This window comes from Artemia sp. Qi Xiang Cuo, chromosome 9 (assembly GCF_049724085.1).
Source record: "Artemia sp. Qi Xiang Cuo chromosome 9, ASM4972408v1, whole genome shotgun sequence".
In the NCBI taxonomy this organism is placed as follows: domain Eukaryota; kingdom Metazoa; phylum Arthropoda; class Branchiopoda; order Anostraca; family Artemiidae; genus Artemia; species Artemia sp. Qi Xiang Cuo.
In genome coordinates, this window is record NC_142802.1 from 59,161,655 (window position 1) to 59,180,463 (window position 18,809).

The 18,809-nt window shown below is 34.9% G+C and overlaps 1 protein-coding gene across 3 annotated transcripts in view; it reads left to right on the forward strand.

Annotated features, from left to right (window-relative positions):
- LOC148948884 (lachesin-like) overlaps positions 1-18,809 on the forward strand; it is a 149,332-nt gene that overhangs the window by 122,137 nt on the left and 8,386 nt on the right. For all 3 annotated transcript variants that reach the window (XM_089094782.1, XM_089094783.1, XM_089094784.1), the window contains exons 7-8: positions 12,310-12,426; positions 14,848-15,024. In XM_089094782.1, coding sequence (XP_088950908.1) covers positions 12,310-12,426; positions 14,848-15,024 — 294 coding nt within the window. The remainder of the gene's footprint in view (positions 1-12,309; positions 12,427-14,847; positions 15,025-18,809) is intronic.

An 18,809-nucleotide genomic window follows, 5' to 3' on the forward strand; every position in this document is an offset into this window, starting at 1 on the left:
AAATTTGAATGCTCCTGGAAACACAGCAATTCAAAATTTTATTTCCCTATAATTTCTATTTTTATATGTCAATGTTTTAATTACAAAGGAAATATTTGTGATATATTTTTTTTTCAGTAAAGCGCATGCCCAACTTTTTTTGGCTCATGTAATGAATATTCTCCAGTTTTTCATGTCTATGGGGTAAAAATTAAAGTATCCGATTCTGATTTACTAATTCAAATTAATGACTTTTATTTATTTCAACACCCCTAAACATTTCCTGAAAGTTTCAAAGAAATCCCATCAGCCGTTTCTGGAATATTTTGGATACGCCCTACTGTCAACTAGATAAACATTATATCTTATGATTGAATATTTGGACCCTTAGCCGCTCCTAAGATATTTCTGACACATTTTTTGATCACTTAAATGCAGATATTGTCTTCTGATTTAACTCAAAATATCCCTCAGTATTCCGCGACATTTTAACTTAATACCCTTAGTCTTTTCAGACACATTCAAGATCAAACATTTCTCCTTTTCCAAAGATAAATTCTGCATGTTGAGAATGGACAAATTGGATAGTTTACAATCCTTCCCCTGGCACTGTCTGGCCTGCCCTTCCTCTGGAGTGGGTCTGGTTCCCTCCAGTCACTCTTGACTCTTAAAAAGGCACAAGAACTTTAATTTTTAATGAGTTCCCTCCGAGGTTTATAAGACCACCCCTTCCATATGAAGCGCCTCTGAGAAAAAAAAAACAACAAAAAATAATACAATGTAGCCTTATAACTACTTAACAAAGGCAACGCTATAGTATTGCCTGTGGTTTGAACAGGCGAGTATAGCTTTCAGTTTCCTTTCTAATTAACATCCGAAATTATCCAAGGGAAATACGTGGGGGGGATTATTCTGTGGGGAATTTTCTGTGGGGTGAGCCTTTTGGGGGGATTTTTTGGGGGAGGGGGTTTTATGCAGGGGAAAATTTTCCAGGGGAATTTTCAGTGGGGAAACTTTCCAAGGGAACGCCTAGCACCGTGAATTTTAACTGATGCGATTTTCCAGCCTTGGAAGGAAATTGCTGCCAAAAATTGTTTCATGAATAATTAATTGGCCCTGGGAATGAATTCTGATCACAAGAAAGTTTAGCTAATTTACATAAACAATCTCACGCACAAAAAAATTTATATCTAGAATGATTTTTCATACCTTGAGATAGTGGGCCTAAACTTAAAAAAAAATTGTTATATAACCGTTATCATGGCCGTGGTCCATACGAAAAGCAACACTGAAATAAGCTAATACACTGAAATAAGCTAATTCACTAATTATGTCTTAATTCCTACGGAATAGATAGATTAGCTCAGTTTCTCTCTCATTTGTATTTTATGGTTTGTCATATTATTTTTAATTTTTGTTTACCAATACGAGTGCTCTAGACCAGTAGTATTTGTTTCCTTTCGAATTTTACATTTCCAGGAAAATGCTAATTTTATTAGATAATGTCCCTGTGGGGTGAGATGTGCCAGCCACGCCCATTGGTATCGAGAAATCTCTGCTTTTTTGTGATATTTTTTTTTCTAATGCTTTTGCTGATTTAATGAAGAAAATGATACAGATGAAATTCAGGTTGATGCTTTACGATCTAAAATTCAAATCCGAAATTTAAGTCTCATAATTAGTGTATACTTGCTAAAAATATTCCTCAATGAGCAATTTCAACATGGGATGGAGTCCATCCAGTCAAGAGTCCATAGGCCAAGAATACTTAATCCCAATCTTAATCACTTCTTAATTCCAATTGTCATAAACCATTCAAAATCGCAATAAAAAAAATTATTTGGTAAAATTACTTTCATACGCAAGAAAATTAATTTAAAATCGTTTTTGCAAGGTTTTTTCTTTGTTTACTACTATCCTGTAAAGAGCGAAGTTGACACAGGACAGAATTATTGCTTCGCCGACTACGCAAGATAAATCTAAAAAATCAGCTGAAATAAACTGAATCATGATTTCTTCCAATAATGTAAAATTCTAGCAACTAGCTCTTTACTGAAAACACAAAATCCCCAAGAAACAGGATGTTCTCTTAGGAGCAGAAAATTCCATGAGTATTCTGCACAGAATTGATGACTGATTTATAAGCCACGGCCCAAAGTAGGAGTAGCAGGTAGTTTTTTTGGAATTCTTTCATGCGGAAAACATCCATATTGTTTACATACATACAAATTTTCTGGTAAATTTCAAATTTAAAAGCTACAACTACTATGCTAAGCAACAATGATTACTATAAATGTAAGGATACGGCAAAGAGTAAATTTAAAAAAAAAGAAAAGATTATTAATCCTAATTATTTAATTAATTAATCTTACAACTATTTTCTTATTTCTAGCTATTACAAATTTTATATCTATGAGAGAGAATTTTTCGTTAAATATTTATCATAAAAATGGTAGCATTTTTTAAATATTAAGAGATTTTTCTTGTGTTTTTGCGAAACCGCAACTACTGATGATTACTATGCTAAGCGACAATGATTTCTCTAAATGTAAGGATACTAGTGAAGAGTAAATTTGGAAACTGGAAAAAAGCAACTAATCGGACAACTATTTTCTTGGTCCTATCTATTGAAAATGTTATATCTATTCAAGAAACTTTCAATGAAATAGTTATTGTAAAAATTGCTGAAAATGAGTGCGTTAAATATTGAGAGTTTTTTGGGGGGATTTTCTTTCTTTGCTGTGCTTCTATATGTATTTTAATTAAGGGAACGTTTGAGAACTCAATTATTATTAATTGTATTCACCTATTTCTGATAATTTTTGTTCCAAGACAATGGATAGGAACAAATTATTGGCAATTTTCACTACTGAGTTTGAGGAAGGGACTATAATGTAACGCCCTTTTATGTATTATTAATTTCAAAACATTTTCCAAAGGATATTTTTCAAAGGAAAGTAAAGCGCCATGTTAAAACCTAAAACGAGAAACAATAATCTCATTTAATAACCTAAATTTAAAACAAAGAGAAATTACCATGAATGATATATCTAAAAAAGTCAAATTCAAACAGAAATAAATTAACGTAAATAGTAACAAAATTACAGCCCCCAGCCCTGAACCTTCAATAGGTCAGATCACGATTCGCCCTCTACAAAAATGACTTGTGTCTAAGCACCAGTTCTCTTATATCCTAAACAACTAAAAAAAAAAAAAAAAAAAAAAAAAAAAAAAAAAAAAAAAAAAAAAAAATCTTGAAAAAGTAAGTTAAGATTACAGGGAAGATAAATTAAAGTAGATTGATTGTTTAAAAAATTTATATACATCAATTTCTAAAGTTTTGATTTTTCAATGTTACAATTATATAAAGAGAAACTGTTAAAAATACATTCTATTTTTAGTAAAACACAAATGACCCTTCTGCTTTCAAGAGAATTTTTGGCGGCAGGGGCTAACCGAAGGGTTTTCTGATACAATTCTAATAACAATCGAAAAAACACATTTGCGCCTATTGCTCGGGGTCCTTGCGCCAGCATAAAATTGTTTTGCTTATGAAGACTCTATTGAACCCGTAGCCTACGGGTGGAGCTTCAAGACATTCAGCGTAAAAATTATTTTGGATCTTTTTCAGGAGGAACCAATTCTATTTTTTCGCCTATTATTATTTTTATTATTATTATTTTATTACACATTATTAAACATACAAAATGTTGTAAATGGAGTACAAGAAATGAAAAAAAACTAACATCAAATAACAACAAAATATCCGAAGAAAACTCAACTACAGAAAAACAAGATTAAGAACATTCCTACGACAAACAAAAAAGACAAATTTAAGTTATTGCGACATATAATGAAGAGAGGCTTGGTTCAAATGCCTTTGCAAATCGAACATGACGATTCAGTACAGCTATAAGCGGGTTGGCTATACCATACTTCAGAGATACGAGGGTTGTTTTTTAAGTAAGTACCGTTTTGGAATTAAAAAAGACGTGCAAAGATATCGCAATAATTTTATTTTTACATGAAGGCCTGTACCTTAATCTACTTTTCTACATAATTTCCGTGAATATTGAGGCACTTGTCATAACATGGCACCAGTTTTTGAATACCCTCCTCATAGAATTCTCCCGCCAGACTTGTTAACCACTGTATCACAATTGTTTTGACTTCGTTATCGTCTTGAAGACGCTGACCACCCAGGTGTTTCTTCAAGTGCAGGAACAAATGGTAGTCGCTGGGCTCCAGACCAGGGCTGTATGGAGGATGATCTAGAGTTTCCCATTTAAAAGATTTGATGAGATCTTTGGTCCGATTAACCACATGTGGACGGGCATTGTCATGCAGCAAAATGATGCGCTTACTCAACTTGCCATCTCTGTTGTTCTGGATTGCACGACGCAGATTGTTCAATGTCTCACAATAAGACGCTGCATTGATTGTCTTATTACGAGGCAGAAACTCCACTAGCAATACTCCTTTTTTGTCCCAAAAAACTGTGCACATGATTTTCCGGGCAGAAATTGTTTGCTTAAATTTCACTTTTTTGGGTGATGATGAATGTCACCATTTCATGGATTGTTGTTTTGATTCTGGTGTGACGTAGGCCACCCATGTTTCGTCACCAGTAATAATTTGGTCTAAAAAATTTTCACCTTCATTGTGGTACTGCTCAACGAAAGTCAATACCCTGCCTAACCGTGGGGTTCTGTGCAAATTCGTCAACATTTTTGGAACCCAACGTGAACACACTTCCCAACAATTCAAGTTCTCAGTCACCATGCAATACAAAAAACTACGAGAATATTGAGGAAACCAGTCGCACATTGATGAAATTGTAAAGCCTCTTTTCTCTCACTTTTTCTTCCACTTTTTGCACCAAATCTTCATTAAAGACCGAAGGACGCCCACTCCATTCTTCATCATGCACATTTGTACGGCCATCTTTAAATGCTCTCACCCATTTCCTTACCATTCCATCACTCATAATGTTTTGTCCGTAAACTTCACAGATCTCACGATGAATATCGATCAGTTGTACGCCTTTCGCACTAAGAAATTGTATAACCACCCGTACTTTACAATCGGCGGGACTCACGATTGTCGGAGGCATCTTAAACACTCAGTAAACAACGTATACAATTAAGAATCAGACTGTAATGGCGTCAGTGCGTAGACAAGAGATGTAGGTAACCAGCGCGCATATGCAGAACGACGACCTTAGTGCTGTGGCGGCGGAATCGCAAAACGGTACTTACTTAAAAAACATGCCTCATATATTCGAATTCCTCATCCAAACTGGAAGACGAGGCAGATACTTGCCATATCTGTAGAAAATAGACCGAATATTGCGGCGATCAGACAAGGTAAATATTTTCCAAAACGGAGATAGGGCTAGCACATGTGGCAAAACAAAAGCATTATGCACCCTTGCAAGTAGAAAACGGTTAAAGGGGCACTTCACTGAAATGAGAATTCCATAAGGTCTGCGTGTCTTTACAGCGAACAATGAAACAAGGCAATCGTGGGTTTCTTTAAGATCGCTACAAATTGGAAGGCCGAGGTACATAATCTTAGACGAAGACTTAATCGTATAAATTCCGAAAATAACATCAACTGGTACACTATCTTTAACGTGGCTATTAAATACGAGAGCTTCACTCTTCTGGGGATTGAAAGAAAGACCTATGTTACCATACTCCTTACTCAAAACACGGAAAGTCTCTTCGATGCCTATAAGTGTTCTACTCGCGTTCAAAATGTCGTCGGCATAATCGATCAGCGAAACATTGAGACCTCTAAATATCCATGTAGACTGAACCAGTTCTTGCAATGAAATAATACTATTATTGAATAGCAGTGGTGAAGTAAGTGCCCCTTGGCGTATTCCCTTCTCTATGGGTATAAGACTAGAAGATAGGGTTAATGCATTAAAACATGGTACATTTGATAATTTGCTTGAAAGATTTGCTTGAAAGATAATTTGCTTGAAGGATTGCTTGAAAGATCCCAAGCAGATGTGGTTATGTCTGACGGCTCGGATCACCTTCTTTTAATAAGTGAAATAAAGCTGAATCAGTCAAAGGAAAATAAACGAAATGAAAGGGCTTCGTTTTACCGTGGAATGAATAATAAAAACCTAAAGAGTTTTGCAAATATGATGGATGAAACGATTTTCTCGCGTGTAATAAAGGAAAAGTGTCCAAATACTGCATATGACCTATTCAGTGAGATAGTGACGAATGTAATGAATGAAACATGTCCCTTGCGAAGAACAAATCCTAATAGAAATTTGCCTAAGAAACCATGGATATCAAAAGCTATTGTGGCTTCAATAAAGCAGAAAAACAAAGTTTATTTGAATTATTTAAAGGACTATTAAGATGATAGTCTTATAAAATTCAAGAGGTTTTGGAATATGTTAAGTTCAGTAAAACAAAATGCTCAGAAGCTTTTTTCTAAAATGAATTTCATGAAAATCAAGGGAATATGAAAAATACATGGAAAACAATAAATAAACTTTTGGGTAAACTTCATAGTAGGGAAGAGGTGAGAATCATGGAGACAACAGGAGGTCGTCTTACTGATTCTCAAGACATATCTGAATTTCTGTGTGGTTATTTTGCAAATGAAGGAAAAAGACTTTGTGATCAAGCGTGGGGTAAACTACGCACATCTGCGAGTTTTTGAACTGTCGTTGAAAGACAGCCTGAAGTCAGAATTCTTTCGAGTTTGCAAGATATTTGGAACAGGACGTGGCACGATTCTTGGCTACGATGATGTCAAGCTCTAGCGAGATGGACGAGTTTTCCCTGAAACGCATAAAGGCCGCAAAAATGAGTGCCTTACCTGTCTTGACGCACCTCATCAGCCTTTCTCTAGATCTTGGAGTCTTTCCCGAAGCAGTAAAGATTGCAAGAGTGGCTCATCTTCATTATGGAGGGAAAAAAGATGACCCCTCGAATCGAAGACCTATTTCTATTCTCCCATTTTTCTCTAAGTTGTATGAGAAAGTGGTACATACCCAGTTTAGTTATTATATTGAAAAGAATAAAATTCTAATGGAAAATCAATTTGGTTTCAGAAAAGGGCTATCTACGGATATAGCAGTTCTGAAATTGGTTGATTGGATTAGTGATGCATTTGAAGCTGGTCTCATACCCGCAGCTGTGTTTTTGGATATGAAAAAAGCGTTCGATACGGTGGACCACTCAGAGCTTATTCAAGCTCTTGACTCGTTTAGGGTGAAGGGTTCAAGTCTGGAGTGATTTTCGCCATATATACACAATCTGTATCAGATAGTTCAGAGCGCGTTGTTTTTATCTTCAAAAAAGAAAATAGAGTTTGAGGTGCCACAAGGGTAAATCATAAGACCACTACTCTTCATTATTTTAATTAATCAAGTGAAACACTACCTGTCAGAGGCTGGTGTCATCCTGTTTGCAGATGACACTTTGCTCTTTCTGGCAGTGCCTTTACTTGATGTTTTATGTAATAAAATTCATAATGTAGTTTCTGAATTTCTAACTTTTTCTCAGCAAAATATGTTAACCCTAAACTTTTCTAAGACCTTTTTCATGATATTTTCTAGACTTTTGTCTAGTGCTGGAAATGACCATATCACGGTTCAAGAAAATGTGATAAAGAGAGTAGTAACAACAAAGTATTTGGGGGTTTTTAATTGATGAAAACCTGTCGTGGAAAAACCATTCAAGTGCAATAGCTGAAAAATTAAGCAGAGGCCTTGGGGTGATGCGAAGAATTAAAAATCTAGTACCAAAAAAGATCCTGAAAATGATTTATTTTTCTATATTTTACCCATATATTAGCTACGGATGCTCTATATGGGCAAGCAATTTTGTAACATGTTTCAAAAGAGTACAAAAACTTCAGAATAGAGCTGTAAAATTATTATCTGAATTTGATGATTCTGATGAGGTTCCTGCTCATGAGCATTTTAAAAGAATAAGTTAATGGATGTATCCCAAATTCGAGATTACCAAGTCGCGATTTTCTCGTATAAATATTTGAATCAGCTGCTCACCCATGCTTTTGAAAATGTTTTTACTTTTAATAGAGACCGTCATGATCACAATAAAAGAAAAGCTGATGACTTAACTCATGAGTTTAGGAGCACCACTCGGACATCTTTTGTGATTCGCCATTATGGTCCCCATGTTTGGAATATATTGCCCGAGTGTGTGAAAAATGCGCCTAGTCTTCCGGCTTTCAAGTCACGGGCAAAGAAGGTTCTTTTATCTCGTGAGTGAATTTGGTGTTATGCCCACTCCAGGTTGTCATTCCATTTAAGATATTTCCCCGATTTACTTTGCTCTTTTTTTTTCTTTTTTTTTCTATCTACTTCTTGTCTTTTCCTCTTTCTCTATTTTTTCCTTTATTCCTTCATTAGATAAGTTTCTTGTGTGTTGAGTAGCAAGGTATGAATGTTGTCTTAATTAGCTGAGAATGATAACCTCGCTTGCCCTTTCAAGCTTATTGCCTTTCTTGGCAGGCGAAAGGCGAATAGTGTTTGTTTTCTTTTTTAATAAATGTATATCTCATATCTCTCATCTCATTTTCTTCTTGAAACCAAATTGGTCATCCGGCGTGTTACATGTAGCACTAAGCCTATTTACAACAAGCAATTCAAATAACTTGCACAGTATAGGAGCGACAGTTATCGGGCGGTAAGAAGAACACTGCCCTCCGTTTTTTCCCTTCTTTAATACAGGAGTAATTACACCCGTGCAGAATAGGTTTGGAACAACCCCAGTATTAAAAATAATTTGGTACAGGAGACAAAGGTGCTCGACAAGGTTCTGATTTCCCGCTTGCAGATGCAATCCACACAAGTTTCCTACTCCCCTGGACAACTTCTTCTTTAGTTTTAAGAATGCCTCACTGACTGACGACTTAGGCACAACAAAACCAACGTCCCGTTCATATTCCTCAAGACTGACATAAAGCTCAATAGAAAATCTATTTTCCAGATCAGCATTAGGCGATGAAAACTCATGCGTAATATATTTAACCCACTCACTCTCACTGGGCTGAACATCAAATGATTCTTTACGTTTCTTCTTTTTTAGGAATTTCCACATGCGATCGGGTTCTTGCTTTATGTATTTGCTATCACATTCGATAATCATAGCAAGATGCATAGCGATAGTTTTGTGCGAAACTTTGCTTAGTGTATAATTGGATGGAGATCACTATATAATGTCTTGGTTGGTCATTAACTATCGAAATTCTTAACCAGAATATCGCGTCCGCAAACGCATTTACAAGATCCGAATCATCAGACCAGTGGGGTATTTCCGAGCCAATCCGAACACGACAAATCGGTACTGCAGCCTTTTCCGCACACTGCAGGGCATGAACTATTTCGCTACAGTATATATTGATCAGTACTTGTTTGTCACTTGCTGCAACTGAAGAAGATTTATGAAGTAGATTGTAAGGGACGCGAACTCTTGCTAAAATATCGTCACATACCTTCTGGTACAAAGGGGTATTAATTTTATCCCACATAACATTCTGATGCCATTTTCTTCCACTGGGTAGATCCGGGTTGTAGTTCGAAGAAGTACTAAGTGGGAAAACTTAAATAACTGGTAAGTGGTCAGATGCGCTGATAGACGTATCCACATGTGACTGGCAAAGGGGAACTGGTTGATGAGAACAGATTATAAAATCAAGAGATGAAGTTGCCCCAGAGTTATGCACATACGTGAAATCGAGATCATTTTCTATTATGTTTAGACCAGCGCATGTAGTCGAGAGTACTTGGGATCTAGGGCTTTCCGGATTCAACAAATCACAGTTCATATCTCCGGCAACAATGTACGACAAATCTTGGGTGCGACAATTTGCAATAGCGTTTGCTAATTTCCGACAAGCACTAACGAACTTGGAATATGATCTAGATGATTTGTAGTCCGTAGGCATATAAACTGAGAAGATTATTGTCCGTTCAAGCTTGATCGCAATAAAATTATCGGAAACTTGCAAAACTGTCACGCGTAAAGACTTTGAAGCAAGGATTGCGATATCACCCGACGGCCGGCCACTACCACTCGATTTCGCACCAACAGCAAAAAGATCGATTGAATCACCTATATTTAAAAGTTCAGTCCCTTCATTAATCAGGAAATGTTCTTGGAGACATACAATGTTATGATTGCGAATTAGATTTTCGAGGATAAGCAGTTTGTTGATTACATTTCCGTTAATGTTCCAAGTAATCAGACTTAATTCGCGATTCATTTCTTAACTGCAAGTAACTTTTGCGCTTTCGGACAGCTAAAACTGTAACAAGGATGCTTGTCTGAACCACAGAGTGCACATTTGATCGGTTTGCTGCAAGGGTTGTCCTTAGTGCTAATATGGTTATCCCCACAACTAGAACACTTGGCTTCGTTCTTGTAGAATTTGGCCGCGTGACCAAATGCTTCACAATTGAAACATCTCATTGGAAGAAACAGATATTCAGAGATTGGGATGCATTCGTAATGAATCACTGGGGGTGATTTAATGGCATTTTCAAGATCCTCTTTGGAAGAAAACTGAAGTTTGAATGACCTAGAATTACCCAACTGCAAAGCTCTCATACAGATCGGAATAATCTCGCAGAGTTCTTCATCGCTCATATCTGTAGGAACGTGACGCTCTATTCCGTAGAAATATGGTTGTTTCACTTTTGCCTCAACAGATCAATCGTTAGTACATAACGCCTGCGCAACTGCATTGGCAGACTTCTTATCGGCTAGTACCACGCGCCACCCACTTTCCAACGCTCGCAGTTCAACAATGCTAGAGGAATTGCCACCACAAAGCTTATCCAAGTATTCCTTTCTTATTTCTGGGTTCCTCAAGACTTGAGGGGGGTTCTTTAGAACTACTGCGCAGGTCAGCTGGGGTGTGGGGGACGGCCCCTGAAACGAGGATCCAGATCCACTGAGCAGGGGGACGATCACGCTTGATAAAACTCTCTAGCTTGGAACACATTTCGTTTACTTTCCTAGTAATAACAGCGCCTACTTCCCCAGGAACAATGGGTACTTCATCTGGCTCATAGATGACGTATGTAGAGAGGGCAATTTTCTTTTCGTCGCAATATTTGAGCAATTTCAGAATGTCAGAGATATTTTCAGTCATAATAACTTTCATGCTCATACGAGTACTAATAGCAGAATCCCTCCATATTAATTCTTTTGCCACTTAGATTTCATCTTTCTTGAAAAATTCTGCCGCTGTTTTCGCAGTCTCAACAGACCGATTATCAGATTTCAAAGCACGAGAAACAAAATTCAGTAGCGGGTTAAGGACAAGCTTATCACCTGCCATCATTTGAGGTTATGTTCGTGGATGCGCTCATGCGGGCCGTAACATCGGATCGTTTACGCCGAAATCGGGTCTTTTACGCCGGGTCTGTTTGACCTAAGAAGACAAGAATATAATTTTTGAGGCTATAAAAAAGTTTCCGTCCCTTTTTTGACCTCTTTTTTGGAGGGCCATACCCCCAAATTAATTTGCCTTTGGCTCCTCTAGGCCCGAGGATTCGCGACTACAAGTTTTAAACTAATCAGGGAAACAAGTTGTATGGTCCATTTCCTAGACTCCAAACAATTTCTTCCCTCTTAATAAAACAGGCGTTACTCTTGACCCAGAAAATGATCTGTGAATGTTCTGAGCCAATTGACAGACAAAACTTGCCTCCCTCATTTGTTTTCACCATAAAAGCTAACTATAATTACCTGGCAAACTACCTAATTTGCGGTCCTTGCACCCGGGGCTGGGGCGGTCATTTCATCTGATTTCGGTATTGAAACGACGATTTCGAAAAATATTGTTATTTCAGAATTTTATCCGATATCACAGGGAGTTTTGGGGGAGGGTTGGATCGCAAAGCGGCAGAGTAGTGGGACTTTTGCCCTCCAATTACTTTTGATTCTTAAAAGGGAACTAAAACTTCTTTTTTCCAACCAATTGATCCTTCTCTGAAGTTCTACGATTGTCTCTTCCATACAAAGTGTTAGGTGAAAAAATAATATATGGAAGGTACATGACTCTTTACTTAGACACAGCTAGATCATCCCCTCAGACAATCATCTTAGGGGCTAAACTTATTTTTATAGGCTAAACTTATTCATTTTAGGCTAAATTCAATAGGTGACTATTAGTGATCTTTGATGATAATTGAGTTCCCCAACACACGCTGTTTCACGCACTGCTTCACTTCCCTTATTACTTTGCATTTTTGACATTAATAGCCACATCAATAAGCTACAGATCGTTAGAAACGGAACAAATTGTTCTTCTCTCTTTCAGTTGTTCCCTCGGTTAAAGTGAAGAGTCAACTTATTGGAGTTCCAAAAGGATCAAAAGTGATCCTTGAATGTGAAATCCAATCATCTCCAAAGCCTATCACTTTCTGGACTAAAGATGGTAAGAATCACTGTTAAAGTTAATAATGGAAATGGATTAAAATAAACCATTGTGTATGCATGGTTTGTTTGCGCATGGGTGTGTGCTGCACCTGTAGGTTTTGTTCGTGTTTATTTCCCTTTAGGCTAGAAAGCTTTGGTTTAAAATCGTTCCATTACACTTTACACAACTTTTTGAAAGTTTCCATGTATTCTCTAGTTGTTTTTTTTACTTAGCCTTTACACATTTTCCAATTATTTAATTAGTTCTTGTTGTAGCTTTAATTATCCAGCATTTTTAATAACTTCGTAATTGCGGTAACAAGCTGTAAGTAAGGAGCTACTCGGACCTATAGTAACTGAAACTCTAAAATAAGGAATTTTTAGTTATATTATTATATTATATTATATTATTTAGTTTTATTAATTTTATCATTATATTATATTACTACATTTACATATATATATATATATGTATATATATATATATATATATATATATATATATATATATATATATATATATATATATATATATATATATATATATATATATATATATATATATATATATATATATATATATATATATATATATATATATATATATATATATATATATATATATATATATATATATATATATATATATATATATATATATATATATATATATATATATATATATATATATATATATATATATATATATATATATATATATATATATATATATATATATATATATATATATATATATATATATGTTACATGATTTTAAACCATCTCCTGATGTCAGATTGATCTTAAATTTTGAACACTGGATTAAACCTGGTAAATTGTGTTATATTCTCACGGGCTGAAGAAGCATCGACATAATAGGAATTAACTGATAATAACGCCTTTTAGATTGATCCGACTTGAAATTGATGAGTCTGACAATTGTTTTCTAGCTTGTTAAAAAGCTGAAGAAAATAGCAACTTTAAGACAGCAAATTATTTTTTTACTTTTTAACATGAATTAATATTGATATAATTTTTCAAGTTTTTTATTATAGTTTTAATTTTTTTTTCTGTATTAGCCTATAGCCAAAGTGAAATTTATTGTTAAGCAAATCATGTGGCCACACTACATAAGAATTATTGTCATCTGTGAAATAAGTAAAACCAAAAAAATTAAATTAAGCCTGTAGTTTATTATGGATGTGAATTATGGGGTTGGGAAAAGGCGCCACAGGTATGGAAGGCTAAAGTAGAGCACTCAGATAGACTAAGAGGTTATAGTCAAGTAAAGGAAAGCCTAGGGGAGGAATTTTATCTAAAGTTAGATCTGGGTAAGAGAGAACTGAAACACTGGATCCAACTACGATCAAGTAATTTACCTTTGGGTTATATAATTAAAGAAATTGGAATGGCGTGGGCCTGGTCCGGATTGCAGGTACAGTTGTCCCTTATGTAAAAATGAAAATGAAGATTTGGTCTATTTTCTCCAACAGTGTCCAATAACTGACAATATAAGACCGCGTTTTCTGCATGAGGTACGTTTCCCGGATATATTGCAGAGCAAACGGAAAGAAAATATTGCCGATACGACACTCTTTCTTGGAAAAGCTCTCCGGATTCAGAAAGAATGTAAATAGTGTTCCTATTATATGTGTATTTATTGTGTCTCTTTTCTAATTAATCTGTGTATGGCCTATGGCTAACAAACTTTTTTGTTATTATTATTATTATTATAGTTTATAACTATATTAATTAATAATTAATAATATAGTTAACAAATAAGCAAGAAAAGTAAATAAATAACATAAATAAAACAAATAAAGGGGAAAAAAATCAAATAGAATAAAATAAAGTAAATAAAACAAATATAAGTGAAACAATTAACGTTAATAAATATAGTACTTTGCTATCAACTCAAAAAGTAAACAATAGTAAAACTACTAACAATATTTTTCTTCTTTTCTTTTCAATTTTTTCAAAATTGCAATGAAGATCCATGGCAGCCCATGGAGACTAGCAGAGTAGAAGTAATGGAGACCAATGATTTATTAAACCTACTTAGATTAAGGCCCATTCATAATTATAGTTAACAAATACTGAGATTTAGCTGCTGTTAATTTGAGCCAATCGTGTTTTTAATAGAATGTCTATTTGGCTGAATAATCTTATGAAAAATTCTGAATCGCTCAAATTAGCGCTAGTAAACTATCGGTATTAGTAAAATCTTATTAGTGACATATTGTTCTTCTGAATATATAAATTTTACACTGTTATACATTTTTGGTCGTCTATAGCATTATGTAGTCTGAAAACTTAATTTATCCCTTTTAGGTGCCTTTGATAATGCCCATTCTTTTATCCTGTTTGATTTCCCTATTTGCTGAATTAACCCTGTTCATTGAAATCTGTAGAATTCTTACAAGAATCTTTTATTTTGCAGGAGAAATAATTGTGACAAACCAGCGATTAACCTTGGATGAAACTCAGACATCCAATCATGACTATCATTTTTTGCTTTCTTTGAGGATTCAAGGTTTTGTTCCATCGGATGCTGGAAAGTATGAATGCCATGCTAAGAACGTCGTTGGAGAAGGGAATGGAACTATAAAACTTTACGGTGAGGTTGATTAAATCCCCTGATTGTAGATTATTAATAGGACCTTTTGTGAATGAGAAGAATAAAATTGGCTACTTTTTTTAGGGGAAAGTTGAGTAAATTAAAAATTGATTAATTTTAATTAAATATTAAATTTTCATTACTTTTTATTTTCGTACAGGTTCGGGGGTGAAGTATGAACGCTGGATCGATTCGTAAGATTTTTTTATCTATGTTTATTCAGCTAAGAAATTTTAAGAGGGCAATCTTGTGAGTTCTTTAGTACCATAAACTACATTCCTTTGATCCTGCTTCTTTTATCAAACCTAACTTTAACATTACATGGGGCTCATCTTGGCCTCGAGAAAAAAAAATTTGAAAGTATTTTTTGGTTCTTATTGATTCCTTTCATCCATTTATTTTGATCCTCTCATCCAAAAGGTTGCTGATATGATATATCGTTAAATATATGGATAGTTAGATAATTAGGCCGAGGCCAAAAATCTTCCACTCGAGATTGCACACATTGGAGCCGAACTTCCGGAAATTGTAACCGAAAACCCTAGGAAACGTAACCGAGAATGCACAAAATGAAACTGAAATTGCAAAAAAAGTTGCCAAAATTATCAGTAAAAAATCATACACATTAAGAAAAGTGTTTTGCCTATATTTACAAAAATGGAGCCAAGAATACATATTGGCACTGAGAATTCCAAGAAATGTGACCAAATGCAAAAAATGGATCCAAGATAATAAAAAAAGAGCCGATATTTTCACTAAGAAAATATTCACATATGTGCATATAGAAAGGGTGCTGCTGAAAATTTCGCAAATAGAGCCAAGAATGCAGGAATCGGAAATTTAATCGCTCCTTTTGCCGACCTTGTAACTCCTCTTGTCAATTTCTGTTTATTTGCCAGTTCTATTTTGAATTTCAAGTTTTTTTCATATATACCTTATCCCATATTAATGTTTCTTAGAAATAGCACAGGGATTGCACGACAATTTTCCTCTCTTTAAAGCTTTAGACAAAATTCATAGGCAGCACAACAGCCCTGCCTAAGTAAAGATTGAAGCGGGCATAATATATTATTTTTTTATATTTTTTTTTACTAAGGTACTTCGTATAGAAGGAATTGTCGTAAAAACTTCGGAAGGAGCTCATTTTAATCAAAATGACCAAAAAGAATCCCCCCCCCCCGTCTTCCTTTCCCCCAAATGGATCCAATCAAACTTTTGAGATGGCAATTTTATTCAAAATAGCTCGAAGGTCAAATAAATGTGGTTCCAGGTGTGATAATTCCCACCCCCCACTTCCCAGTCCTCGTGGCAATGGCTTTAACTTATGCAAGTTGCCCATTGTTAACATATTAGAGGGATTTTGTTGAGGGGTTCGCCATCTCTTTTGAGATGGTAAAAATCTCCTTTTTAAGTAGTAAAGCGCAAACGATAGTTGCACTATAATTGGGGTGTAGGGGGACGACTTTCCAGTTCAAATATCTAGTAATTTCTGTTCGTTTTGAGTTTGAATAGAATATCAATTCCATTTTCAGATTTTTATAAGTTGATTTTTGGTTTTATTTTTTGTTTAGCCTGTTTTCAATTATAATTGGGGTAAGGGGGGAATTCCCAGTTCATATATCTATCAATATCTGTTCGTTTTAAGTTTGAGTTGAATATCAGTTTTATTTTCGGTACATCATAAGCTCATTATTGGTTTTATTTTTTATTAAGTTTAATATCTATTTCTTTTAAGTTTAATATCTGCTCTTAAACCATGATTGGGGTACGAAGAGGAGGCATTTCCAGTTTATTTTTCTAGTAATTTCTATTTCTTTTGAGTTTGAGTTGAATGTTATTTTGTATTAAGTCAAATATATTTTTTTTTTTTTTAACTTTTTGTTCATTGTTCATTAAAAATTCTGGAGTTTTTTTTGCTCTGCTCAAGACATAGCTTCGCTCTTTACTTAAAAAACTTATTTTTTTTATTTAATTTACAAGGTACTAGTCCAGTTTCTTAATTTATTTTCTTCTATAATTTTTTTAGACATTTAAGTTTCCTCCCCAGTGTTCTTTCCCATTTTCTATTTCTGCCTTCTTTTTTATTAAGTCATTCTGGCACATATAGTCAGAGATCTTGATGAAAAAGCAAAAATACTGCAAAAATAAAAAAATGAACCTCTAAGCGACCTTTCCTCGAACCTCTAACCTCTAAGCGATCATCTCTTGTAAATGCGTAATTGTCATTCCTATTCTAAATTTTAATCCAATTGTTATCTCTACAGAGAAGATTCGAGAAATCACATTAGAGGCAACAACCTCCTTAATTTGGAGGCCTCAGTGGAGAGAACTTCATGAAAAAATGTCCAAGTCGGAAGACCTTTTTTCGTTTCATGAAAAAAGAGCGAAGAGAACTTCATGATAGGACCTGGTGAAAAAAAGGTCTTAAGTGCGAAACATGTCACTAAAGTTACTTCAAAAGATTAGAACATCGCAACGATGGCTAAATGAATAGGGTGTAAGTTTACTACCGATGACAACGGAGTATCCAAAATTTCCCTGTCAGTAAACGCCTATCGTTGAAAGAATTTATCACTTGATTTTTTATTAAAATTGGTAAAATCAGTTAAATTCAAAACTAGAAGAGAAAAAAGATGGACAATATTTACATTGTATCGTAAAGCAGCAATATCATCTAATTATAGGATTATGAATTAATCTTTTTAGAAATTTCTTCTCTCCCTCCCCTTCTAGATGGATCAATGCTTTTCGTTAATAACATAGTTTACCTTTTCAATGTGATGAAAACTTATTTTAGTCTTAAGTTAAAAGGGAATTAAGCAGTAAGTTGTTAAGAAAAATACCAAGTCTGTAGCCCGCATAGGGAGAAGGGTGATTGGTACTTTACCCCTTCTGGATTTGCTGCCCCTGTGATGGATTGATGATAATGACTCGTTGTGACCACCGCTGGCTACGCTGCTGGCTTAGTAATTTTAGCAAGATAATTCAAAAATGAAAATTTTTCAAGCCTCCCAAATGGTAGTTGTTTACGGATAGTAAAATCTAGGATACTGCCGTGTTCCTAGCAGCAAACGTACGCACAGTCCATTCAACCGCCGTCGTGATATTCCAGTCTTTCCAAGTATGTTAGATTTCAGTGGGGTGTTTGCCACTTAAGATATTTTTGCAGGAAGTCCTCTGTGCTCTCCGCTAAGGCTTCAAAGTAAGGGGATCGTCGTCTCTAACGGTGTTCTTGAATCTTATTAGCGGAGTCAACGTGAAATTCGGTAAAAAAAAAAAACTCCGAAAATGACTGACAACTGTTCAGAAGCTAAAGATTACGAGGAGGGAAAGATCGCCTAGAGGGTCAAATAGTCGTCTTCACCGTTTTTTTTTTCTTTTTCATGAAAATATCATATTTTCATATGAATGATTAACTTTGCCAAAAAGAATATCAAACTATAAAATTTTTTTAGGGGGAGGTTTACGACTGTTATCGCAAAAAAAAATAAATCATAAAAATAAATGAAGAATGCAACTAATACTTCATAACGTTTTCTTAAAACTATAAGAAAGAGAAACTGTTGTGTCCTGCAACCTTAACAGCATTTCTAAGATTTTGATGATTAAATTTCAAAATTTTAATGATTAAAATTTTGAATCTCAATCAGAACTCAGAAGATACGAAAAGAGTAGTATGTTAACTTATACTTTGCTCGGTGCCATAGCAATTCCTATGTTATTTGCTTGGCTTATGTTCCTTCCATGCTATTCTATGTCCCTTCCATTGTTATTCTATGGGACCT